Genomic DNA, 27,745 nt, shown 5'->3' with positions numbered 1-27,745 from the left:
TGAGACACAACTAAAATAAATGGTAAGAGGGAATGACTTTATGAAAGGAAAATGTCTAGTTGGAAAAAAAGAAAAATTAATTCAGGAACATTCAAGTTCCTGGCTTTCCTGCCTCACCACTGCTAGAAATTGGGTAGCCTCACCTGTAACAAAATTGAAATACAGCTGTATACTACAGCCTCAAGTCTACCTTCAAAGACAGCTGAATTAAATCAGACTTCAAATGCTACTGAATGCCAGTGATGTGTCTATACAAACTTAAAAAGCCTTCCAATTTTGTCTTCCCTTCTCCTTGCTGCAAACGCAGCTGAGTGCCATGCCAGCACTCCAAAGAATCTGAAATGCAACAGGAAAGGGGCTGGGAATCAAAGGAAGGAAAGATTGAGTGAAGCCAGAGTATCTGAATAGCTTCAGTGGTCTAATTTAGCAAGTCCCTCACATACATGCAGAGTCTAAAACCAAAATAAACCTTTTTGCATCCAGTAAAAGGCTTGTTTGGTGCAAAAATGGCAGGTGCAAACTCTGCCATCTGTATGGGCAAATTTGCCAAAAAGTGACTTTCATTTCTTAACTCAATGTTCAAGTCTGATTTTCTTTTTCTTCTATTTTACAGGATTCGGATGACCAGCAGCTTGTGATGACTGGTCCTCATGATCAAAATTAAAGACTGAATTCGGCATTAGTCAATTATAAAACACATTTCTATTTACACTTACTGTGAAAAAACAGCACCTACAGGTTGCAGGGAATGAAATCTTGTTACAAATTAAAAACCAAAGAGCACAGCTTTGTTTAAGATGCAGTCTACAGAGTTCACAGAGTTGCCAACCTCAGAAGTGTTGGCTGGATCTGAGCAATACCAACTATGAGTGCCAAATGCAAAACTGAGTCTCGACTAACCTACCCAGAAGCACCTCTGTGAAAAGTAGACTTTCACTGGCCTGCTATTTAACTGCTTTTATTCTTCTTCAGAGACTTTAAAATGGCCTCAAACACACAGGGCTGCTAACTTGGCAAACACCCTAAATTTACTAGTACTCCAGGCTCTACGCTTTCGTTTTGGCTCTGTTACAACTACAACTGGCAAGTGTGAAACAGAACATGTCTTAAACCTCTATTTTTAAACCGAGGGGATTTTTTGCTAGTATACTTTCTTGCAAGAATTTCAGCAGCAGGAAACACAACTATCCTGTCTGCCCCACTTGCCTCCTCTAGCTTTTCTGTCTTTCCTCGAACTTGACTGTGTTTTGTTTACATCTCCCCTCAGTGTACAAAGGGAAATAGTAATCGTAGCAGCTTTAGCAAGAAATACAGGTGACATGAGAGCATTCAAATGGTAGTTTTTACTTCAGCCATTTTTGTGGCAAGTGGACAATGAAGATGAACATACCCTTGCCATGTCACGTCCACATTCAGTTTTTTAGCTCTGAGAGGAGCAGCAGCTACCTGCTTGTTCACATACCGTATTTTTACCAAGCACGTCAACATTGCCTTTCAACCGACGCACAGCAGTAACAGCTGCGATTTTCACCGTACTATTAGAAGTGAATCAAACTCGAGTTTGATTCGCTGTTGTTTCCTTCCCTCAAAACATTAATATCATAGCAAATTGTGAGAACGCTGCAGAAACCAAAAAAAGCAAGAAAAGGAAGATTTTCTTGCTAGCAGCAGTAACGTTCCCCTGTGATACGCTTCCTGGTGTCTGCTACGCGTGGGGGGCAGGAGGGAAGGTGTCACTCCAGGAAAGCATTCCTTACCTCCGAGAGCAACCCCAGGATGCCTCCCAGCAGAGCAAGGTATGCAGACAAATCTGGGGCTGTTGACACAGCTATCAAGCACAACCAAGGGAATGTAAAGGTCATTTCCCTGACTCCTTCCCTTGCCCCCCTACGCATGCTTGCTTCTTTTTACCTATAAAATATTAAAAAATTTAGAACACAAACACACTGAAAACATACACACGTATTTAGGGGAGTTTTCCCCACAGAGTTTTGCAATTAATACAACTCATGTTCTTTCCTTCTCCCCAGTCACCCAAAATATTAAGGCTCGTAGGGACCAGAAGATAAAGTCCAAGCATTTATTTTTGTAATAATCATTAAATATTTTTATCACAAAAAAAGTTCTACAGTTCATTAAACTCTTCTTTTATTGACAGACTATTATCCTCCGTGTTTTTGATAGAACAGAATGAAAATTTCTTCTTGCTTTGGTGTTCAAATGAACTATACTCCCAAAATGAATATGTCCTTTAAACATGCTCAAAAATCTCTTTGAAGTCAGTAACATAACAAGGTTAAAATAAGTAATGCAGAGAGTGCCGAGGTGAAATCATTACAAAAATGCAAGACATTTTTAAAAGTTAAAGAGCAGCATTCTAGCACTGAAAAATAAATAATACACTTTAAAATTCTCACTTAAATTCATATTATACGTAGTTGGGTTGTCTTAAAGGAACATAACCCTCCCATAATCTTTTTTTTCATGCAAGGTTGTTTATTTCAAGAAGTCATGCAATATAAACAAGATTTTCCTTCAGCTGGCTGTTGTAACATAGCTTTGTACAGAAGTTTGATTTGTAAGTTAAGAGAAAAGAAGTTGGAGAGGAGAAAATAATCTTGAAACAAAATGTGTATTACGTGGATAACATTACTGTTCCTGCTTAACACAGGTAAATTAGGCAAACTGACTCCTAGCCAGCTTTAAAGGAATAAATATCACAGAGCTATAACCAACAAAACATTATCAAATTCAATAATGCACAACTGAGTAACAATATTATTATTTGCTGGTAGTAAGACAGAGAATGTACAGTGGTTTGGGGTTTGGTTTTTTGGGTTTGTTGTTTTTTTTTTTTTAAACAGTGCATTGAAATCTCTGGAGCATGAGAGGTGCTACACACATGTAGCACCAAGTTCGGTTCTAGCTGAGCATTAGGATAAAGAACTGAAGGCAAATCTGGGTATTTCCATCCCCACATTTCATTATCAAGTTATGCTAAATATTTCTTGCACAGCCCCACCAACAAGTCTCCTGATAAAGCCAAACTTAACTTCCTGCAAAACTTTATCTTTTTCTTCCAGCAAAACAGCAGGACTGTCGGATGAACTTACTCATTTCAAGTATATTCATCTGTTTAAATAACACACACACACGTCAGGAGTGTTCCACATCAAGTTTGAAACAGGAGCGCAAGAAAACCATGAACATAAAATCTATAACCACCTCTGAGGACTTCAGACTGATTTCAAGCATACAGGAAAACTACTTATGAAATTGTACAGGCTAGATTAGAATACATTCTTTACTTTGCAAACATACTTTTAAGAATAGGAAAGATACTGCATGTGAAATTCAATATCGGTACTTGCACATAATACAGGTTAAAAAAAAGAAAACCAAACAAGAAAACTTTTGGTCGCCAAAAGTTTGTTTACCTGACAATCATGGTAGGAAGCAAGTGATATCCTCAAAATGAAGAATATCAAATGCTATATATTTTGTTAGTTACATGCTTTTAAAAACAGAGCCTTTAATAACTAAAATTTGAAAAATATTAATCATATAATGCCTTCTAAAATGGCTGGGGTGGGAAGCACCAGTTAAAAAAAAAAACAAAAAAAAAGTCTCCTTTGGATGCAGAGAAAGGAAAGCATCCTTATTTAAAAACAATTATATAGCAGTTCTATAAAGTGCCTGTTTGAGGAAACACATCAACAGATGTTTTCCTTGTGCAAAAGAGACATTTTTCAGCTCACATCTTTGGAATATATATACTACCCAGAGTTTGTGTTCATGCATTATCTGCAATTTCAGTAATTCAATAAAACTTCCAATCTGCGCCACCAAAATTATTTTGCTTGATGCAAACTGTCCACCACCCCCAATTCAGCTTCTGGGGCTTGAGCTAAAAAAATGTCATCCGAAAACTCTGGTTTTCATTTTCCCATTCCTTCATTTTTCTTTTAACTCATTTGCCTATTGTGCGTGTTTACTTTCGACTGTAAAAGTCCATTACTGAAGGCTATATGAAATACCTTCTCTTCTAGGGAACAGTAAAACCACATTACATACCACTGTAAGACACTTAAAATTTTAACAAGCAGCATTTAGGATCAGTCTAAAGCCTGACAGAGATCTGCCTCCACTTTGAAATGCAAAATGCAAGACCTCTTGAAATGGCTTTATTATTAGAGAGTGGATATTTAAAGTGTTTTGAAACTTAAAAAGAAAGGTGCCTAGAAATTAACAAAAGGAAGCTGAAGCGGCCCAAGGTACTGTCACTTTCAGTTTTAGGCTCAGGTCCACCGACAGGCAAGCACAGACATTACAAGAACAGAAACTGCATGGACAGGAGAAAAAGCCCATCAGCCTGAGCCTGCCAGCTCTGTAATCACTGCAATGCAGCAGAGCCACGCCAACATTACAGCGGTTAGTTCAGGTACAGATAAGGCTCTAGCTATGGCAGCAAGGAAAGTTAAGATGCATACACCATCCTTCTCAGTCTCACTGTAAACTGGCTACTAACTGTGTATCACTGAATTACTAATACTGGATTTAAGCTTTTCAGTGCCAAGATCCACTACAGGCTCCAGCTGGAGCGCTGAAGAGGGCCAGAACAGTGAGTACACGTCTGTCTTTGTAAACCACAAGGCTGCAGATCGAAATTTCCAATGAACAAAACCAACCACCCCAGAACACCACCGGTTCTTCCCCTTAAATGTGCCCTCCCTCCCAGCCCACTACTATTTTGGCAGTCCATCATCTCTTCTGTGTGTAAAAGGAGTTTTTATATCTCCGAGCAGGAGAGGAGACAATAGGTACAACACTCATGAGAACAAGTACGAATTACACCTAAATCAAGAGAACAGATTTAAGCGACTTAAATAAAATACATGTACATTCAAAAAAGAAAAAAAAGATAATATTTGCCCATTTTAAAAGGAAGCTGCCAAGTGTTTATTTGATCTGAACTGTCTCTTGTAGGAAAGGTATTCTGAATGTACCAGTACACAGCTGGTCTGACCAGCCAGGAAGTTCATGCTGCAAAGGAGTCCTTCTTGGATAAAACGTGTAATCAGGCTCATAGTTCAAGAGACAACTCAATGATGCCATGTAGATATCTGCAAATCTAGAGAGACGTCTTAAGAAATAAGTCGGATTCTCATCAGTTCTGAATAAGCTTCCAAACTGTGCGTTGAAGAAATTCCTGTTCATCTCCCTGTCCCCCAAAAAAAGAAAACAAAGAGAATGAACATACCTGCACACATCTCTCTACCAGCTAGCACCCAGAAGCTGAAGCAAGCAGGCCCTACAATCTGTTCTATGCATTATTCTCTTACCATTGCACTTCAAAACACTTAAATGCACCACGTAAGAAATTTCTGCACCTCTTGCACGTATGTAGCCCAGATCTAGCAATCACAGTAACGAACAGAAGAGCTTCACACTTCTCCCACTACAACCAGTGATAAGTTGCTTCTGACTTCAGAAACATGGTATCTCAAGCTTTCCTTTCTAGAGTTTGTGAAAGACAACTTTTGGCTTCATCTAAATCCTCGTGACATCCACTTGTCCCAAAAAGACTTTTTAAAAAAAACACAAAGCTTTGGCTTAATGTACACAAAAAGTTTAAACACATCTTGGAATTAACTTCTGTTATTAGTCACTGCCAAGTATCATTCCCATTTCATTTACTTCCACATTTCTGGGGAAGGCTGCTGGTGGTACAGCTGTTGGACTTGCCAACTACGCACTTCACATACCCTGCATTTAGGCATTGCTCCTTCACAATAACAGATTTTTAGGAGTTTTAGCCCTATTACTTATCTTTGTGATGAGTCCACTGCTAGTCTAGTGCAGAGCCCAGTTTCTGTGTATTCTAAAATGTACTGTACGTAATTTGAAAAAATCATCTAAAAAACCTGAAGTGACCTAAGTCTTGATATAGAAACACATTTTTAAATCATGCAGAAGTAAAGCTGTGTAATCAATAGCAACAGTGACAGCTGAACATAAAGGAACAGGAGAACTGAGACGAGAGGGAAAAGTATTTGATATGATGTTACCCTTTCATACAGAAAACTAACATCTGTTCCAAAGAAGGGGAACAGGGAAAAGGGGTTCATATTCATGAAAGGTCAGAAGGGAGAAGAGCTGCACAAGAGACAAGTAGAATATTGCTTTACACAGACAATTTTAGAAGGTCTGGAACTACCAGGGAATATACATCAGGGATGGAGAGAAATTCTGAAGAAACCTGTGGAAGTCATCACATAAAACACTTGGCTACCATGAAGCATATTGCAAATTCTTCATCTCCCGTGTCTTACCTCATTTCCTTTCTTTCCTTCTTCCATTCATCTAAAATCATTTGTGAATCAGGATCACGGTGAATCTGGAATGTAAAGTATGGATAACAGGTAACTAAGGATGCACTTGTAAATGAGCCTTTCCATTAATAAACCCTTACCAGCTAACAGGACAGGAGCAATGCTTCAGAGATCAGTATACAGAAGTTATCCACACGCATTTTAAACAACTGAAAGCAGGAATCAACCCAGGCTGACCAGTGGAGGAAGGGGACAAGATTTTGAGAAAACTTTTATTAACTAGCCACGCAAATAATTGCATTTATTTATCTACAGTCAAACCGGTGAACTTTAATGAGACATAAAGCACTCATAACGTCAATGCCCAGCATTTAGAAACTTGGCTAGATCTCTTCTGCTATACAGAGCCGATTACACACACATAGAACAAACCTGCATGTGTTCCAGTAATCCTGTCAAGGTTTGCAGCCAGGTCATGGTTTGAATGTACTTCTCTGTGTTCATGATTTTAATCTCTGATCGTAACTCTGGAATAATTGCACCAGTGCGCCAGCCATGCTTCAGGGTCAAATCCTATTTACCAAGAATTACAAAATATAAGTATTAGTCTTAAAAGGAACTACTTAAAGGAACTGAAGAATTTGACCACTGTTTATCCCAAAGGGGCACTAATATAATTGCTTCTTATGTATAAGCAGAAACATTAAACAGTGGGACTTAACTGTGCCAATAGGCAATAGAATTTGATTTCAGAGTAAGCTTCAAATCCCACATTGTTAAAAAGAGGGAGACAAAGAACACATAAACACTTGCAAATAAGCACTAATTCATTAGGTTTAAAACAAAGAGTAGGAAATTCCTCTTGTTCATGAGACCTCTGCTGCTGTCAGAAGTATCTGGAGAAAACCGTGTGTTGGGTTTGTGGTATTTACCCATACACTCAGCTGACAGAAGGGTTGTATCGGGACCCCCAGCTATTCAAGCTCCTCTTGACAAGTACAATACAAGGCAGCTGCCACCTGTGCTCTCTCCTCCATTGTGTCAGAAAGAAGAGAGCTGCATCCTCCTTCCTTTAGCCCTCAGCCTTCTGAAGCACCCAAACTTACTTTTCTTTTTAAAAGCAGATCGGGGCAAAAACATTAACATCCGCTGCTGCTGAAACATGTTACCACAGCTTGGCAGTGGAAAGTCATACCTAGGCGTTCATATACAATCAATTACAAAAGAGTTAAGTGGTGGTCACTTACTCTAAAGTAACAGTTAACAGTACATTTGTTCATAAGGTAGTAAGAAAGTGCCTGGATAGTGGGGCTACAAACCATAGCAAGATCTCAGGAAGAAAGAAAGTTTAACATTAGTGACAGGAAGTTCGCCTCCTGCATTCAAAACAGAAGTTCATTCAGCTCTTATTACACTTCGTAGTAAATGTCATCCAAACCAGCCATATCCTGTATGTTTGGATATCTGTGTTTACTCTCTGTTACATCTAACACAATCAGTATCTGGATCAGTAATACAAACTCACACATTCCTGAGTGCAGTTTGTAAATAAGTTAAATGCTACAAGTCAGGTGGAAAATATTGTTGGCCTTTTATGGCACCAATTTTCTTCACTGCAAGAAAAGCAATATGGCTTAACTACCAACTCAAACTTTGTTGTATTTAGAAATCTCAAATGAAAGTATGTTATATTGAACAACTGGGGAGGAAGACGGGGAAACTAACAAAAAGCCTCTCCTTTTATCCTATTTTGTGGAAGTAAACTACTTACTGCCAAGTCACTGTAAATGTGATCACCAAAGTAGAGAACCTTAGAGCCCCTCCAGCCAGTAAGCTTCAGGAATTCATACAAGTTACCCTGTGGAAACAATGACACATACATTGTAGTGGCATGCAACTTGCACCTTCATAGGCATGAAAAAGGAATTTAGTACACCGCTAAAAATATTTTCATATCAAGAATCTTGTCCTCGGTTTATGTATCATGAATCCCAAATTTTACAGGCGATTTCAGTAATACTGTCACTTCAAGAGGCAAGTAAATAAACTTCAGACATACAATACCAACAGTGAATTTGTACCACTTCAATCACTAAAATAACTCTCAAAGAATATATCTACCTTTTAGAAGCCTTTATGATATCTAAAGAAGCTTGGGATTCTAGGAAATAGGTATTAAATTTGAACTGAAAGAGTTTATTGAAAGCATACCTGTTTGTAAATCTGACCTTTCTGCAGCTTGTGAATTTTGTCCCAAAGCAATACTCCCCTTTCATTCACCTTCCGAAATGGCCTAGAATAGAATTATATATAATTGATACATTGCTGTAGAAATTCTGACACTTTTTAGGAGAAGATTAAAATTTTAGTACTAAAAATATTCATCTTTCAAAAGGAAAACAAGCTCTCTAGCACCTGAACATTTTGTAATAGACAGAAAAAGCAAAGCTCCAAAACTTTCACTTTAGGCAGTGAAATACAATGTATCTATGCAGTATGCTTATGACATTTAGAACAGGGTTTGAGAACAACTTTTGAGAACTAAGGCAGGGATCCCAGACAGAGTCAGAATTGTCTGCCATTAAGGAGAGAAGAGAACACCAAAAAAGTGAAGATGTGCAAAAATCTTGCCCAATACTTCATTTTGTACAACTGAAGAAGAAGGGGGCAAGAGGACTGGGGGCAAGACATACAGCAAAGTTCTTTTTAAAATTAAATGAAAAAAAGAAAAGGGAAAAAAAATCCCACCTCCCTCTATCTCACTTTCAAATCTTAAGTACACATAAAGGAATAGGTCTTTTTCAAGCGTAAGAGTAGTGTATACGCATTACAAATGTGTTTACTTAATTGAACTAGTCCAAATACTCCAGTTTGTCAGCCAGTCAGCCCTTCAAATATCATGTGTGACTAAAAAAAAAAAAAAAAAAAACCACAAAACACAGAAGCAATGAAAGAGATTTCCAGATAGGGGCTGATTCTGAAAGGCACCAAAATTTCTCAGGTTTATTAGGAAAGGAACACACTTCACCAGCTTACAAGCTAAGATGTTAAAAACAGCTTCTGTGACCCTAACTCAGTCCAGTAGACCTGGTTCATCTACTGGAACTTTCTCAGGTAAGAAATGGTAAATATCTGGACTTCAGCATTGGGTGTTGCTACCTTCTGTAATGACCTTAAACAGGATTTCAGCAAATATGATTTCATTTTACATTGCATCTAAATTAAAATATTCCATACCATGCTCTATAGCCTTATATGGAATAAGCTGCTTGAATCATTCTTTACTGACTAAATACCCACCTTCGCTTATCATTGAAAAAGTTTGGCTTATCAGCCTGTACAATGACCACATCAAAGAGATCCCTCCAGTCCTTGCCGACTATGAACTTCATGCCTTTGTCCCTAAAAAGGACAGAGGGATATTAACAGTGAAGCATAACAGAAGTGCAGTTATCTGTTCAATAATATAATGAATTACATTCAAGAACCTCATCCCCCCCCATCCTTTAAAAACGTATAGTTGAACAGCAAACAACTGTTCACTTACACAAAGCTGCTAGGACTGTTTGTGATGAGAAACATCTTCTTGCCATGATCAGCCAGCTTTGCTAACACCGCACGAGTTTGTTCGGCATAGCAGATGTATTTCTCTGTGAGTATTGGGGAAAATACAGCATTAATTGAAAACGTTTTCCATCAGCATTTTCACTGCATTCAACCAAGTGTTTAGAACATAAGGTTATACTTAACAAAGGCACCTTAGACAAGTAGAGATAACTCTTTCAAGCTTTAAAATTTAGAATTTGTAATCTTAAATAAGGAAGCCAGAAAGATCATTATACTACCAGTGAAAAAAGCTTTGACAGGTGATCTCATTAGTACTTACCAATATCTGCTTCAATTGCTCTGTACATTATTCCTTTGATGTGGACATCCCTGATTGAATCCTGTCAGGAAAGCAACAGAGCACTAAAGAACTGAAAAATCTTTTCAAGTATAAAAACCATGCTCACTGAACAGCAGTAGTAATTCGTTTTTAAAACAACTCCTTTCTCTGAATTACACTTTCAACTTTACAGAAAAGCCATGTGATGTTCATTATATATATGTCACCACTAGACAAAGAGTAAGCCCGTCCTCCAAGAAACTAACTTCATACTTTTGGGAAGTAAAAAACTGTATAGCACAGGGGCTGTTTTACATAACAACTGCGAAAGGGAGCTCAGAAGGGTGAAGCAGGGTGAAAGCCCTCTGCAGAAGCAGAGCCATCGCAGATTTCCAATGACCTTTGGAGCAGAACGCATTCCTTTCCTCTTGCAAAAAAAAAAACCAAACAAAAAAACAAACCACAAAACAAAAGCTTTTAAGTCAGACAGATTTTAGATTATGATCACTCACAAATGCCCTGGTTATTTAAAAAAAGAAATTTATGAACAGATGAAAGAAGCTAAATGCTTAAGCAAAGTACTCATAAGGTGCTCTGAAAGCATTTGGCAGCTCTCCTGAGCCAGCTCTGCACCAGACAGCTTTGTTTAGGACAAGTGGTACTGCCATTTTGGTACTTAAATGGGGCATGTCCTAAAAATCCTCAAAAAATGCCACTATAGGGCTTCCAAAATGTTGGTAATGCTGAGCAGTACAGAAGTTTCTACAAACACTTCAGCAGAAACCACAAGAACTAGCCTTCTGACTCTATGTAACAATAGGCAGAAGAGAAAATTACTCTAGAGGTCAAAAGTTTCTTAAAACCCATCTAATCTGCTTGGGAAAGTGAGAAATTCAACATTCAGGTGCATCACATATGCTGCACATACACTACACAAGTTTAATACATGTCAACAAGGGGCCAGGAAAAGGTTTTGGATGGAAAGCCTGTGCAGACAAATACCATGAACTTGGGCATGGCTTCTTCTGTTCTTTAATAACCATGACATAAAATCATTTCCGCTGCAGGATACATCCTGAGGAATCAAGAGGGTCAAATTACTCTAGTCATTATTACTAGGAAGGTAAGGAGGAGGAAGAGAGGAAAACAGGCAAAATAGATATACCAAAAGCAAGAGAGAGCAAATGATAATATACTAGCAAAGATACATTGGCAGTACAACTGAAAGCTCCAAACTGGAATTCCCTATAGCCTCTTACAATTCCTGGTAGTAAGAAAAGTACACGTTTAATAACAATCAAAAGAAGATTTACTGACATACAAGAGCTTCTTCACTTTTCCCCATCCACCCCTCAAACCTACAAAAAGAGCAACAGCCCTAGAACGTCAGATTTAAAACAAATTTCAAATTATTCAATGTTTCTTTTCCAAGGTCTACCTTCATTTTACTTATGTCTTTATGGTTGTATGGCAATAATTACTCTATACAAAACCTAAAGTTGAGGTATTTCACTGGAGCTGACACAACAGGTTGAAGCTTCCTGAAGTGCTCAGCGAGAAGACGCACAAACGTAGAGGTTTACCTAAATCTTCAAAGCTAGTACCTTTACATCTTTGTAGAGATGAACAGGCTCATAGTCTATGTTGTTTTTCAGAAAATACTCATTCACACAAGAAAGGAGTGTCATTTCTGGCAAGGAAAATATATCCATGAATTGCTTCATTGTATTTCCATGTGAGCTCTACAGGGATGGGAAGAAAAAAGAAGCAAAAAAGGTCACGCATTTCTCAGATTAGAACATTTCCAGTATAAACACTTCAGTTTAGTTGCAGATATTCAGTTTTGCCATCACTGTTTGCACTGCTTTAGATGCTTTTCAAACTAACAGACTTTCAATAAAATAACTCCGACAAAAGTGTTGGCTTAAGAATACTCAATACTCTTAATAGCAGTATTTTCATTCATAAACACATAAAAGACAGCGCTCAGCTAAAAGTCAAGAGAAGGACTTAGGCCTTCACTGGAAGTTTGCACTTGTATAAATAAGAGGCACCGGGTATTGTGATGGGGGTGGAGGATTTGGTATTTGGGTTTGGTTGGGTTTTTTTTAATAAGTGGAATACTAATTAGGACCACAAAACAATTTACCTCCTTGAAAAGAGATAATAAAAAGTTGTAAGAATGTACAATAACTAATGCAGTAACAGAGAAAAAGATTTCTAGTCTGCAAAAGCTGTAACTATAGTTAAGTTTCACAAAAGTAGAGAATCTCATCATACAAGAGCAAATACAAGCCAAATACTTCTCAAGAAGAGAAGAAAAGCAACCAGCACAAGACAGCACACTGGTCAAGATCAAAGAAACACAGAAGGGTTGAGGTTGCAAGGGACCTCTGGAGGTCACCTTGTCCAACCCCTCTGCTCAAGCATGGCCACCTAGAGCCAGCTGCCCAGGACCTTGTCCAGATGGCTTCTGAATCTCCAAGAATGGAGACTCCACAACCTCCCTGGGCAACCAACCCATGCCAGTGCTCGGTCACCCTCACAGTAAAGGAAGCATTTCCTGATGTTCAGAGGAAACCTCCTGTGTTTCAGTTTGTGCCCATGGCCTCTTGTCCTGTCACAGTCCTTTCCAAGATCAAAGAAAGCATAGACTTGCAGAGACCAAGGCATCCCACAGGGAATGCCATGGCGATATTCAGAACTGCTGCAGAGACCAGATTTGGAAACTCTAAGTTCAGCTCCTTAAAATAAGAACAAGTGCAAGAACAACAAAATGCTCCACAGCACAATGAAGGGTCTTTCACATCAATGTCGAATTAACATCCATAAGTAAAAGAAGTAAAATAAACTTGGTTTTTACTAAAAAGACAGCACCATTCTTCATTTAGGAAAGAGGAAGGAACCTACCAGCAAGATGAACCTTCCCCAAAAAGTCACATCCGAAACTTAAAAGCTTTATCTGCTATCCTTCATCTTTTGTCAAATCCTCTTACTATCACTCTGCCAGCTTGTATGCAAGAGATGCCTCCATACATTTACTTGCTGCTACCTCAGCAAAGCCATTAGACCACCATGAAGAAGTACATAGCCAGGGTAAGGCACCAGATATGGTTCATTTCCCAGCCTTTATCAGATTTGCTGTGCAACACTGAGCAAGTCACTTGATTTTCCTATGTTCTGCTTCTCTGTCTGAATGAGTGGGCAAGGGAACAGTGAAAGAAGAAACTACAGCGAGTAGGAGAAAAAAAAAGATATTTGTCACTTTAGAGGGCAAACTCCACATCCAGCACTAAGTCAATCATGTATTGAGAAAATATAACTGCTAGTAAGAACAAGAACAAAATGCAAACATCGCTACCCCCCCCCCCTCCAAAAAAAAAAGAAATTTTTTTAAGGAGCAGTTTGTGGTTTTACCTTTCCATAAAAGTCACTCATTTGTTCTAAAGGGACATGGGAACCATCATACATTGCAATGACTTCTTCATCTGGGACAACACTGAGGCCTCTGGAAAACAACATTAGCTTTAATTCAAAAGTCAGATTAAAATTTTCAAGAATTACCAAATGAAAGTCTGACAGATTAACACTTAGATCCAGAGCTTATTAAAATACTAATAATGTCATAGGAACACTTTAGTCTGTAAGTTAAACCAGCATTTTTCCTAACCGAACAAGTAACATTTAACAGGCTGACGCACACAGAACACATTCCAATTTTAAGTCCTTTTTACTTTCTTACGGGAAAAGAGCTAATTAGTCTCCATTGAAACTATGCCTCAAGGGTTTGTAAGAAGTAGTTAGAGCTTCCAGTTTCTTAACACAAAGTAATTCCTCACTCTGCCTTTGTTTCATACAGCACTGATGATGTGATAGCGTTTTAAACCAGATTATTCTGCAGCATGACCTTGAAGATTCAAGGGAAAGAAAAACATACACAACCTTTAACTAAGTAAGAATTTCTTTTAAACTGTATCAACAGTTCAGTTTCCCAAAATTTAAGATTATTTGAAGGATTATTGATAAGTAATTAAAATATAAAAATATAACAACAAATGGGGAAGTAGGAGACATCATCTCTCTGCAGTTTCTTTATCAACTATTAAGAGATTAAAGGCTTTGGTTTGGTTTTGAATGTTTAAAGTATCAAGCATCTTGCACTAAAGCATCTAAAACACTGCAGGCATGCAAACATCCTCACCAGAGGACACAGAAGTGTTGAGGTTTTGCTTAAGATTAAAGAACGCAAATGAAAACCAGATCATCTGGTCCCTTTTTCCAAGCCTACTTATGGTGTTTTGCAGCCTTTTAAGACAGACAGTGATTTCAGTGCCTCCTTTTCTTGGTCTCACCCAGAAGTGTCGTGAGGCATTAAAAAGTAAATAAATTAATTAATAAGCCTAGTACTTTCAGTGTTTAACATCCACACCAGCTTTGCAGTGGAAGGGCATGATACATGAACTTCCTCAGGGCTGCTATGGTAGCAGAGTCCCGTGTTAACTTGCTCCTTTACTGCACTTCTCAGTGCTACATCAACTTGTACATAGCTCTGTGCTACTGCTGGTAGGACTCCAGCGTTCAGGTTAGTATTGTGCACAAACAGGGCAGATAATACTTTACTTTTGTAATATATAGAGTCCAGCGCCACCCACTCCACAGCAGTAAACACAAAGAAATGCAACCAAAATGTTAAACATATACCAAATAATATGATCAGAATTGAGAAGGACTGACTCATCCTCTAGTCTGCAGACAACTATGCCAAGTGGTATTTGAATACTGCTAAAGAAAAGGCTTAGGGATCAGGAGCTACTTAAGCACAAATCAAGAGAGGAAAATAGACATACATGAAATGCAGAGGGGAAGAGACAACTGTGTAGGCAAAGCTGTAGATTAGTTTTACTAGAAGACTCATAGTCATGACATAGTTCACAGTCCAGCTGTATAACTACAAAGTTTATTTCATTCCACTGACAGCATTGACAGATGGCACTAAAAGCATCACAGTTCACCTACAGCAGTGCTCCCACCGCTGCTCTTGGAGACGTGCATTGTTAGAGGGATACCAGAATTGCTTACACCTCTCAATGCAAATGAGGCTGTACGCTTGGGCAAGTCCTGCTACCTTCAGCTGTATAATTGACCTACACACGCACAGAACACGCAGGAGGTTAAAACCCAAGAACTACAGATATGCAGCAACTGACAGCAAAACTCAGTGCTGGCATAGAAGACAAAGGTAATATTTTAAACAAAATTAAGATAAAGTATTGAGTGAAATGGTAGCTTTCACTCTCGCTGTCACATAGACTCACACATACCAAGATGTGTGGTCTAGCAGTCTGTCCAGAATTACTTTGGGTGACACGGAGAACAAGGGACACCAGCTCTTCAACAAATCTCAACACCTCTCGAGTTTTCTTGACTGGTCATCATGTTCTGGCTTTGGATGTGTCTTTTGTAGTAGGAGTTGACAGCAACTGTGATCTCCTGCCTCTTCATTCTGTCCCACTCTGAGTCATAAGGCAACACTGCTGATGGACTCACCACTCATTCATCTTCTTGTCTAGGTAACTATACAGTTCCTGTCATACGACTGTTCTTCCCGACATCATCTCTCAAAGCCTTCAGCCTCTTTTTTGCTCCCCCACCCCCATACAGGTGTTTGCAGAAACAGCGTGCAGATGTGATGATATCCTGATGACCAACCGATCCAGGCACCACCAACGCATGCCATCCTTTTGTCCCTTCTATCAACATTTCTTCTGGTGCTCTCACACATACACATTTCCATTCATACCATTCTTAATATTTCTACTACATACCTCTACAGATAAATGTAGTTTGATTACTTCACCTAGCCTTTAATCTAGCAAACTAGCATTTTTCACTGTGAAAAATGTAAAAATGTGACAGCCTTTTTAAATGAATCTTACAATCAGTGACCTTCACACCGAGTTCTCTGGTTCCCTCCTAGCCTTGCATAAACGATTCCTTCAAAAACCACAGGAACAGGTTTTGTCAGTTTAAACACACAAGAATTATTCTACATCAGCATGTATAAAACACTCAAACAGATGGTATAAAGTTTCACTCAGACTCTGATGATACATACAGAACACATTGTTTTGGCAGCTTTACATAGCTACTATGTTGACAGCATAAGCTGGACCATGCCACCTTGTTTCCTCTTTCATTTTCCTTCCCTTACTCTCCTCTCTCCCAAAGGGCATCTCAGACATAACTCGTAAAAGAGCAGATCAACGACTACAGCTGAATCATCTACCCATCTGCCTGACTGGCAAACAAAAAGAAGTAACAAGCACATTATTATAATTTCATACTACCATATACAGTCCCCCATAGTAAATCACTTCAAGGTTGCATTATCTTTTGGCCCCAAAAGAAAATTTTTTGTCCAATGACGTTAAGAAAGGTGCTCAGGCTTCTTGTTTAATTTAAGATCTGGTACCAAGTGTGGTGTTCATGTCAGTCAAATGAGTACTGCTTCATCACAGCAAACTAAGCCATACTAAAAACTCTCCAGTCAAAGATCACATACAGTATGTCTATGTCACGTAATGAAGCACAGCACAGAGATTGACGATTTTACATCAATTCAGTAAACTGAAAAAGCGTCAGGCTGTGCAGGCACAAAGCAGTTGTGCTCCATTCTGTAAGTATGATGCGGTTGATGTGTCCAAATTTAAAAGCTCTGTGCAAACACAACAAGACGTCTCCAGTGTCTCTACAACCACACCGAAGTCATGCTAAGAGGCACTCTGTGACAATTATTTACACAGAAAGCAACAGCAGAGAAGTCATCAGCGTATTTTTAGATGTCTTTCAGCCAATTTAACAGCCGGAAACAAAGTGAGTCAGCACTATGTGACCAACCAGCTTGCCAACTTCCCCAGCTCTGAACTGGGGAATCAGCTCTACTCTACCAGTCAGTAAACGTGTGTGCACGTCTGTGTGTACACACAGAGGTGCAAAGAAACCCCCTTCCAGTAAGACTGCAACGTTCATTCATGTCTGTGCTTGTCAGGGCACTGTTCCTGATAAGAACCTAAGATGTACACTAATAAATGCAACTAAGAGATTAAAAAAATAAGAGTATACATTTTTATTATAAATAGGAAATAATTTTACCCACCTGTAAACTGTTCCCAGCTGAATGTAATGAAAAGCATCAATCTTCATTAATAATGCCTTGCGGGGGGGGGAGGAAAAAATATCAGTTTTTATCATGTCAACTATTTGACATGAAATTATAAAAATCAAAGCAATTTTATCTATAACCTTTCTGTCTCAAGAATGCCTGAGCACCTTCAGTTCAACTTCCTTCATAGCTTCCAAAATACTTTTATCAATGACTTTTACGTAGGGCTTGCCAAATCACCAAGGAAACACTGCCCAGTGACCTGAGCTAAGTCATGAAGAAGTAACTTTTCCTACTAGCAGATGCCTCCTTACGTTTATTCTGTTGCACTCTAAGTTGTCTTCCCCCACCCACCATGAAAACAGAACACCCAAAACATTTTCTACTTAAGAGCTATAAAAAAAAAAAAACCCACACACAAGCTTGCTATGAAAGAGAAAAATATGAAACAAAATCCTTATACATCAACACAGTGAAAAGTTGGAAGACTTAAAAGCCCTATTTATTTTCTTTGGCTAGGTTCTGAGCACTACATAACTCATCACAAAGTTATTTATACATACCCGGTGCACATCATAATGAAGTCCTCGGATTGCAAAGTTGGGATCATAATCATATTTTCTTATTTCTGCAGGATACTAAGAAAAGAGAGTAATGATTTGATTTTAAATCCATAATAAATAAAAAATTGCTTCTGTAGAATTTTAGAAGCCTAAGTTTTCTATGCTTCTCATTTTCACTAGTCATTAAGAGGCCTGTTGATAGGTTGGTGATATTTGCAGGAACATATGTAGAGCGCAAGACAAGTCAAACATTTTTCCAGAATTCAAGGTCATTGTTTCAAATCTAAGTGAGGAATGGTACCTAAAGTTGGACATCCAGGTACTCTGTAGTGATCACTTTTTAACATTAGCCTCTTGTTCAAAAAGTTATTTTGATACATGCACCTTTGAAAAACAAACAAAATTTTATTAACTTCCTAAAATTTAATAGCTGAGTTACCTTGCATTGTGAAGTCTCCCCATGAAACAGACTATACAAACCGTTTCCAACTCAACCTTCTAGCTAGAAACGCAAGAACATGCCCTAATTTACAGAGATACCTGAAATTTACTGCTCACTTCTATTGAAAGAAAAAACAATACATCATCATCAATATTAACAGGAGCAAAAAAATCTTTGGCAAGAAATAAAAGCAGCACAGCTATCTGTTTTGACTCCCTCAGTGCAGATCATACTCCTGATCTTAGACTGTTGAGTTTGAAATGTAGAGCCCAGAGGTGTTTAAAGATACGGTGCACTGCAAATAAACACAAATGGGGAAGAAGGAAGAAGAGAATTCACAATGGCTAATGTTACCTGGAGAAGCCAGGCTCCCCTAACAGGGACTCTCCCTGAGGTACAGTGTGTCATAAAGGTCAGATCCTGAAAGCAAGTTGGGCACTTGCTTTGCATCATGGCGAGTTGCCTCAGAAGAACACCACAGTGACCCAACCATGTTTACCCTGGACAGCATTTGTAACACGTCGTTTAGAGATGCACATAAATTGAATGTCTGTGTCATTTACTCTTTCCTCAGATTCTTTACAGATAGCACAGGTACCTCACACCACCTATTAGAGAGTTTTCTAACATTTTTTCAGTACAAGCCCATTTTCAGTCAACTGTAATTTTGGCCTGCTTTAAGCATAGGTTAGCCATGAAAAAAATATGTTAGGTGTGTGCCTTGGGCTAAGGAGTTTGTTCATTTGTTTTTAAAAGGCAAAATGCTTCAGTCATTTCTGACAAGGCCTGAGAAAACTATCGTTCCTTTGATTAACCAACTGAAAGGCAATCCTTCATTTCCCTCCCACAGGCTACAGCAGTCTTAGAACTTGACAAATGCATCTCGGGCACATTCTCCACCTTCTCTACAACAATCTCCATACATACATGCCTAATTTACAAGCCTTTGGGGAAAAAAAGTAGATTATACAGCCTCAACAGAGGCTCTAGCTACTTTTACAAAAAATAAATAGCACTTTCTCCACAAAGTTTTTCTCTATGCTGACGAGGACTTGCTCTGCAACTGCTGTAGATTGTGCCTGTACTGAGCACAGGCATCTACAGTTAAAGAAAATAGTCCTTTCTCCTAACTTCTGAACTATCATCCCTACTACCACTTTCAGAAAACGTGGGGGATGCTACTGATCTGAATGAGGAACAGCATCAGAAGCCTACAGACGGGTTGGGAAGATGTGTAGATTTGGCCAGGGAACATGGAAGCAGAAGAAACAAGGGAAAACATCAGGGGAGGATATAGAATGTGATCGATTAAAAACTACAATGTATTGGACATGCCCCAAAGCAGCCACATCAAGCATGAACAAGGAAATTAATTTCTGACTTTTTCAAATTTCTGCACACTTGACTTTCCTACTTTACTTTATTCTACTAGAAGGCTGTCTCTTTGCATGCATGTCAGTACATATGAGAAAAAGATTGAGCCTACCTTGGCACATAAATCAAAGCTTCCTTACAAGCCAAACAGGAAAAAAAAAAGAAAAAAGATAAAAATTGCACTGTTTGCTTACCCCTCTACTATCTTGGTAGGAATACATATATCTGGACTGAAACAGCAGTCCAGATAAGGTGGCATAAGGCCCGTCCATTAGGAAAGAAATAAAACCAAGAGGAAGAGTTTACATTCAACACCTGCTGCCACCTCCAAGATTAGCATTAAACTGATGTTTATTCTCTTGGACACACTTCAAAATTCCTTGCTCCCCACACCGCATTTTGCAATTTCTGATTCTTACACTGCCATGACCAAAATTGGCCATCTTTTAGGTTGACTGTGACAGTCATAATGGGCAATACTATCTAGAATTTTTTTCTAACGTTAAAGGCAAGAAAAACATTAACAGTATAAGCAGCTACAGAGATGGCATTAATGAAAACTCTTCTCCCTCAATAAATTTCAACAGGAGATGATGTATTTCCATAAGCTGTCTCAAAAAGTAATTACAGATTCATTTACTAGAACTCAAGAGACTTTGAGACAAACCGGAAAGTTATTACTACCTGAATTCATTCAAATAGTAAAGACAGAGCAACGTTTGAATTTTTGTCTACAAGAATTAATCTTGACTCCTACAGTAACACCGTTTTTTGCAAGAACCACATAGCTTTAATCCTACAGAAATTGCTACCAAGACCTGCCAAATCTTAGGGGGATCAAGTTGTGTATGCTTGTAGTGCCCATGAAGTTTTGTTCCTCTTCCAGGGATATTTATAGAAGTTTATATATAGCTCCTAACCTTTAGACTCAAATACAAAAGTAGAACACCATCACCCATTCAGATTTAGGTTGTATAAAATACACAAGCAGTTTTATTAATTAAGTTACTCGGTGGAATTTTGTCTATTTTCGTGCAAGTCCTACAGTTCAATAAACTTTGCCTCTTTCAGTCCACGTTTTCTCCAATCTTTTTCCCTGCAATGCCTTCAGTTTCCCAAGTCACCCATCTCCCCCCTGCTTCCCGACACACAGTAACTTCTCCCATCCCCAAACTATGCAACAACCAGCTCCAAGCTGCTTGGATGTCAACGGGTCACCGATGCAAACACACTGCTTGGTGAGGCAACAGGGCAGTGCCCCCTCTTCGGGGACTATTGAGCTGAAAACTTACTCGGGTGTCTGTTGTATCCAGCCTCTGATTACGGCATCACTGTACACGCTGCCCCTTCAGCTAACTCAGCTGTAACACCAGGCACGTACAGCGCACCTTGCAAGCACACAGTGCAATCAAAGGCCTCCCAAGAAGTCAGGCTAAAAATATTTCATATGGAAATTAATCACTGCACTCACAGCAATGCCCAAAACAGAGTAATGGTAACTTTTAAGCTTCTTACTTATTAGGGTGACTCCAATAATTGACAATCAGGAAAAAAACAAAAACCACACCACTACATTAAAAAAAAATAAAGTGAACAAAACTCTATTCCTTAACAGTTGTCACACTGCCCTCCGCTCAAAACTGCAGTTGAGAATAAACCAGGACTTCTGTGGTTCATATGTAGCTGTTGTACAAAATGTCTTATAAGGGAAACGAGCTAGGACTGAGGCATGAAAAGATGAGCTATGCCCTTCTCAGTTAGAAATTATTTATTTTACTCTTTATTCCTAAGTTTATTGTTATTCCATTAGTTTTACTTACCCGATGCTCATTAATAAGAAGATCTCGAGCAGCATTGAAGATCAGCGTGTGCAGATGTTTAGAATAAAAGACCAATGTGTAGTCATAATCAAAACCATAAATTTCAATGTCTGACAGGCTCAATTCATTGTTTGAAAAAATAGCATCTGGATTCAGCATGTTACTCATAATTGAAGGAACCAACTCTGGGAACAGGGGAGAGAAAAAAAAAGTTATACCAGCCTTATGTTTTTATTTAAATAAATACATAGAAAACCATTAGCAATTTCTAAATATAGATAAATGCTGATGGAAACTATCAAACTAATTCACACCAATGAGGTAATCTTTAACAATATGATGCTATTGAAAATGCTGTCCCTAACTTGTCTTTGTGACCCATAGTTTTTATTTGAAGCACACTTTTCTCTGTACAGTTCAAGAGAGAAGATACGTTCTGGCATCTCGTTCATCAGAGAGCCCCAGACTCGACATATATATATCTTTTGCTAACTCCATTAAGACATTTATTACTGCTTTTGAAAATGAGCTTTGGAGTTGGAGGATTATTATTATTATTATAGGAGCCTTGTCTTCTCCTCCCATTATTTGGCCCAGCTTCTGCCCCAGAAGCAGAACTGACATTGTTTTAATCTGACATTGCTTTAATTTCTTTTCCTTCACCATTTCAAGGTTACCACATTACTCAGTTTCAACTCAGTAAGTAAACTTTATGCGATGGCCATACTTTCCAAACAACAGTTACATACACATTGCTATGCTTGTTAACCTTCTAGCAAATCAGGAAACCAAAAATACTCTGCTTATTCTCTACACACATGTACCTAGTGTGTGTAAATCACTTCCATTTTTAACGGTATGTTTCTCTTGATATTTGTCTGAGAAGACCGCTTACATAGAGCCGTAACATATTAAGTAACTTTAGGACCAACACCAACATGAGCATTAAGGATGTTTGTATTTCTTGTTTAGAAAACATTGAAGAGCAACATTAGGAGGCTAAATGCTACCCTCCTGGAAGCATAAAACATGAGTATGTTTTCCTTCGTTCCCTTCCCATACATGATCTTTATCCCTACTAGTGGAAAAAAGGGGAGTTTTCATCTCAACTCTGTGCTTGGAAGGGTGAGTTTAAAGGGACTATGCTTTGTTTGGTTACTTTCTACATAAAAGTCTAGAAGGAATCGGTCAAGCTTATCTCAGGATCTTCAGCTCTGAGGACAGATAGACTATGTGCTCCACCATGGGAAGAAACCATCTCAACAACGCAGGTAGGGGTGGGGATTCCAGATCTGTTAGAAAGATAGTGCTCCATTTTGAAAACTCTGGCCAACTCATAGAAAGGGAAATAACATTTGTAACAGCAATGCCTTAGACTGCTGCACAGCTGACAGGCAGATACAATAAGAAACTTCTACAGATGCCCAATAACAGACAGTAACCTGAAACCATTCAACTTCATCAGATGCAGATATCCAAGTCTTTTAATTTTTAAGAGAGAGAAAGAACAGCAATTTCATAGAGTTTAATTCCAAGTTTCAAATAAAGTCCAGCATCTCTTTCACCAGAAAAGATCCCAGGAGTTCCCCATGCTTAATCTGACATGAAGAGCTGTATCTTTCATTTCAGGGGATTTAACAAAATAAGCCTCAATCAAAACATTAGCTCCTACTATCTCCAGTCACTGCTTATACTAATATAGGAGATAAATGTTATTTTCAGTTGAGGTAACAAAATAATCAAATGCAATCTGACATGCTGCTATTAAGGCAAATACTCTTACTCCATAAAAAGGACCATGAATCATTTAATTAACTTGAAGTCATAACCACAGTTTTGAGTGAACTTCCAATATCACATTACAACACCCATTTCTGTATTATAGTTAAAGTATTTTTTCAGATTTCAATTGTGCAGCCTGGTGACTCAACACTTGTTTTAAAAATAAAGATATTTGTATAGCTATATATAAGGATATTTCAGATCAAAAAAAAAAACCTTGACTAGCGCCTGTCTGTTTTCAGACAGTATAAACAGTTTGTAGCTCTTAGAAGTTCTGGCTGGCAGACAGCATCCCAAGTGCTATAAACCTTGGGTCAAAAATCAGGACAGCTTTGTCATCCTAACACTGTAACTAAGTGAAACGTCACATACTTGAAACCATTGGGTGACTTAGGCTGTAATAAAACATTCTGAATTATTCTAGAAGCACTTGCCTCGTCTTTCGCCAACCCACACCCACTGACTGACTTATTCTCTCTCAACATTACCCTACTCTCTAACCTCAGCTCTGAAGTATTTTCTGGGTGTGGTTTATTATAAGAAAAAGTTAATTCCAAAAACAGGAAAAGAAAAAAAGATTACAAAATAAAAGGCATTTACTCTCTTCTTCCTAACCCTTATCCCACCCTCCAAAGTCCATAAGATTCTTCTGAGATCTGTAACACGGCTTCTTATTTCACTTGTGAAACTTTGCCACTATTTTATGTTTGCAAACACTACGTTTGTACCCAGCACAGTGAAGCCCCAGTTCATGCTCAAGACTATTAAGTGCAGGCTGATGCAGTATATATATACTTTTTTTTTTTTTTTTTTTAAGGGCAAAACATGCAAGACTACAGCATAACCCATTGCAACTACAGGACAAGCTTGCCCACCTGATGCTGCAGAACACACGCTGCCCCTTTCTCTTTCGGCTCTCTGAAAACATCACATAGTCAAGCACCTTGGTAATACTCTTCCCATCAGAGCAAGGGCAGAAGCAAGCAAGCTCCAAGCAAGTATTTGGCCCTTAACTTTTTGCCTTGCTGGGCTGAAGAATGGAGCTTCCCAGAGTCACGCACGTATCATTAGCATTTTACCCTGGCTTCAACACTTCATATTTTAGTGGAACCACAGACAAAACTAAAAGAGTCATCCAAGACTTCACAGCATTTCAACTTTCTGGAAGAGCAGCCTGTTGCGGAAAGCCCCTCAAACAGACGACCAATTTCCTGATTTTTCTTTTTTACGTTTGCTTTTCTCCACACCACACATCCCCAACGCCAGCCACCTCGCCCGGCCCGAGCCACGCCGTAGCAAAGCCGTCTCCCCCGCGGCTCTCCGGAGCAGCTCCAGCCCCGCTGGGTCAGACGGCGGGTGGTCTGGCGGGCTCACCCCTTCTTCAGAGCAGAGCAAGAAGAAGGGGCGGCCGCCCCCAGCAGCGCCTGTCCGCCGGGTGCCCGGCCCTCAGGACACACCGAGGTGACGGCCTTACCGGCGCTCCCAGTTTGACACTGGGAGACCACTGGGGACCACCAGAAGGGAGAGCGCTTCCGCACCGCAGCCGCGATGACCGCGGGGGCGGTCGGACCCACGGCTGCTCACCACGGGGAGACCCCCCCCCCCCGCCCCGGAGGACCCCCCAGAGCCCTTCACGCTGCCGCAACGGCTCCCACAGCGTTCGCCGCTCCTCCTCTCCGAACCGCCAGCACGCATTTGTTTCCTTCAGGACCGGCGGCACGCCGACCTGAGGTAGCGAGAGGAGGAGGATGGCTGGCGCGGCTGCCGCCCGCGGGCCCCGCCGCTCACCCTTGGTGACTCTCTTGGCCTCCTTGTAGCGCGACCACAGGTAACCCTTCATGTCGGGCGGCGGCGGCTGCCGCCTCTCCTGCGGGGCCACAGTGCAGTAGGGAGCGGGCCCCGCGGCGGGCAGGACCCGGCGCCGCCGCCCCGCCGCCAGCAGCAGGGACCGCGCCGCCGCCGCCGCCGCTGCCATGCTCCGCTCCCTCGCTCAGCCCCGCCGTGCCGCTCCGCCGCCGGCTGAAGTCACTTCCTCGGGCTCCGCCCCGGGGCCGCGGCGAGGCGGGAGGCGGGACCCGGCCCGGCCCGGCCCGGCGGCAGGTAGCGTGGTCCCGCCGGGCGGGAGCGGCCCGTAGACCCCGCCGCGCTCTGGCCTCGCCTCCGCAGCGCTGGGTTGCGGGGGCGGGGGCTGGTTGTTTGGCTTCACCGGGAAGCGGCTCGCTAAAGAGCTGAGGCCGTGGCCCCGGGGGCGGGGGAAGCTAACCCCGGGGTATTTGGGGCCCTTGCCCTCAGGTCTGCCGTCCCATCGAGGGAAAGCGGCTTTCCCCCCCCGCCGTCCACAACCGCCGGCAGCATTTTATCGGCAACCGCTGAAGGTTTATCGCTCGGGTCAAGGGCAAGTGGAGCTGCGTGGGGAACGTACCCCGACTTCGCGCCTCCGCTGCTCCTCCGCTCTCTCGCTGTGCTAGGAGGGGCCTGGGATTCTTGCCCGACAAACACCACGTCAACAGCAAATACTTTTCCAGCCAGTGTGCTCTTGAGAAGTGCTATATACACCTGCTTCCAACCATGATCAAAATAAGCTCAAAACATAAGCTGGATATAAAGTGTGTAATACAAAGAATACCACGAAATCCGCAGAAGCCCTAGTGCTGTTTTGAGGCCCCCAGCTCCTTGTGAAACACTTGCCACTGATAGCTGTAGACCCTGACAGTCTGAGAACTTGAACCATACCTATTAATACTTGTAAAAAAAAAAAATTTAGATGACGCATGGATGAAGAAGAACAAAGGCCAGACCACTTCCACACCAGAAAGGTTACAGCTCCACATGCTGAATTCCTGATGTGCTCAGAAACTTTCTTTAAAACAAAAGGAACATAATTCTTTTTCCAATACAGTCAACATCAAACACAGCTTGTTCTTACACCAAGGAGATCCACGTAACCCATTGTCACTTATGTCTGGAAGTTACTCACCCATTCCTCCCCATACGTCTAAAGCAGCAATCCGATAAAAATCTGAAGGATTTCAGTCTAAATACTACTCTGAGCATTCTCTTTTTTACAAAGAATGACGCCCACCTCATTTTTACAGGCAAAACCACAACAAACTGAAAGAAAAACAAGCCTTAGATTTCAAAGTGTCTGTCAGTGGGTAGCTCTGTCCTTCCCACCGAGGCTGAGTTCTTGACTGACATTAAAACCGTGATTGCCAAAAGTCCGATACCCTACAGACTTCCCAGACTTGGTTGCCTGTGGAGACCAGATACAGCTTTCACCAAAGTTCCTACATTATCATTTACATTAACACTGACATTTTATTATTGCAATATGGTATTCTGGTATACATTACTATGAATCCATCACAATAAATTCTGGGAACAAAGAGAGAACAAGATGGTCAATATTTAGAAAACAGACAAGGCGAGAGGAAAGACAACTTCATAGAGACTTTCTAATCTGGTACTTGCTTTCTCTGATCCTTCGAGTCAGAGAAGATTTTTACAGAATTCTTTCACTACAACACCCTGGGGCAGAGAAAATGAAAACTCCCATTAACCTTTCCGCACCAGACTTTCCATGTACAACTAGAAAAAAAGAAAAAATTAAGTCATCTATGAAATTAGGAGACTCTGTGAAAGTCATTCTGAATTCATAGCATAGTTCTGGGGTATTGTAGGTTTTCTTGTCGCCCCAACTCCTAATTAAATCAATCACCTGCAACAAAACAAAAATGCCTTAGGACTGGACAGCTTTTTCACTCCAGCCTATTGGCTAATTAATCCCACATGCAATTTGATTGAAATTGATAGAAAAAGGCACATTGTTCTTCTCCTGAACACAGCCTAGCCTAGCCTCCAAGTCCCAAGACTATAAATATTGTGAACAATAACCACACTGGTAGGTGAGGCATTCTCAAGAAGAGTTACAAGAACGGCTCTGAATAATACAAGAAGGAGCAGTAACAGAAAAGCCATTTCCAGCAGTCAATGGAGGTATTGCTGTTCTGGCATAAGCAGTAAGAGAATACTGCAGAGCCAGGGATTTATGTTCCCTTACTGTGACACCAGCATTAAGGTTAGAAAACTTACCTCTAACAGAAGTCTGGAAAAAGACAATACAGTGCTCTACAGCACTGTCCCTCACCCCTTGAAACCTGAACGCTTTGAACTTTCACATTCATTTATTTTTTTATACTATCAAACTGGAATGATAGCACTCCTATTTCTTCTGCAAGCATGTGCAAGACAGGGCCTTGAATGTGAAAGCTAATATTGTGGGTAGAAGCCCCCATTTTTGCTGCACAGTCCGTGTTTAGCTCCTCAGATAGCCAGGACTAACCTATAAAAAGAGATGTGTGCTTGAGTGTCTAGTTCCAGTGCT

The 27,745-nt window shown here is 40.2% G+C and overlaps 2 protein-coding genes across 2 annotated transcripts in view; one reads left to right on the top strand and one right to left on the bottom strand.

Moving 5' to 3' along the window:
* The window catches only part of STAB2 (stabilin 2), an 88,086-nt gene extending 85,929 nt beyond the window's left edge, over nucleotides 1-2,157 (top strand). The window contains exon 69 of the mRNA XM_030040990.2: nucleotides 614-2,157. Coding sequence (XP_029896850.1) covers nucleotides 614-664 — 51 coding nt within the window. The 3' untranslated portion in view covers nucleotides 665-2,157. The remainder of the gene's footprint in view (nucleotides 1-613) is intronic.
* NT5DC3 (5'-nucleotidase domain containing 3) lies at nucleotides 2,067-25,381 on the bottom strand. The gene is made up of 14 exons (XM_030040991.2): nucleotides 25,150-25,381; nucleotides 21,580-21,764; nucleotides 17,944-18,018; nucleotides 17,375-17,430; nucleotides 13,636-13,726; nucleotides 11,823-11,960; nucleotides 10,219-10,279; nucleotides 9,880-9,982; nucleotides 9,633-9,734; nucleotides 8,544-8,625; nucleotides 8,104-8,190; nucleotides 6,765-6,905; nucleotides 6,333-6,397; nucleotides 2,067-5,221 (listed from the first exon to the last, which is right to left on the bottom strand). Exons 1-14 carry the CDS (start codon nucleotides 25,334-25,336, stop codon nucleotides 4,960-4,962), a joined length of 1,635 nt encoding a protein of 544 aa, XP_029896851.1. The 5' UTR covers nucleotides 25,337-25,381; the 3' UTR covers nucleotides 2,067-4,959.
* Nucleotides 25,382-27,745: the final 2,364 nt, after the last annotated feature.

Source organism: Aquila chrysaetos, chromosome 17, assembly GCF_900496995.4.
Source record: "Aquila chrysaetos chrysaetos chromosome 17, bAquChr1.4, whole genome shotgun sequence".
Classification (NCBI taxonomy): Eukaryota; Metazoa; Chordata; class Aves; order Accipitriformes; family Accipitridae; genus Aquila; species Aquila chrysaetos.
This window is presented reverse-complemented; position numbering and strand designations above follow the sequence as displayed.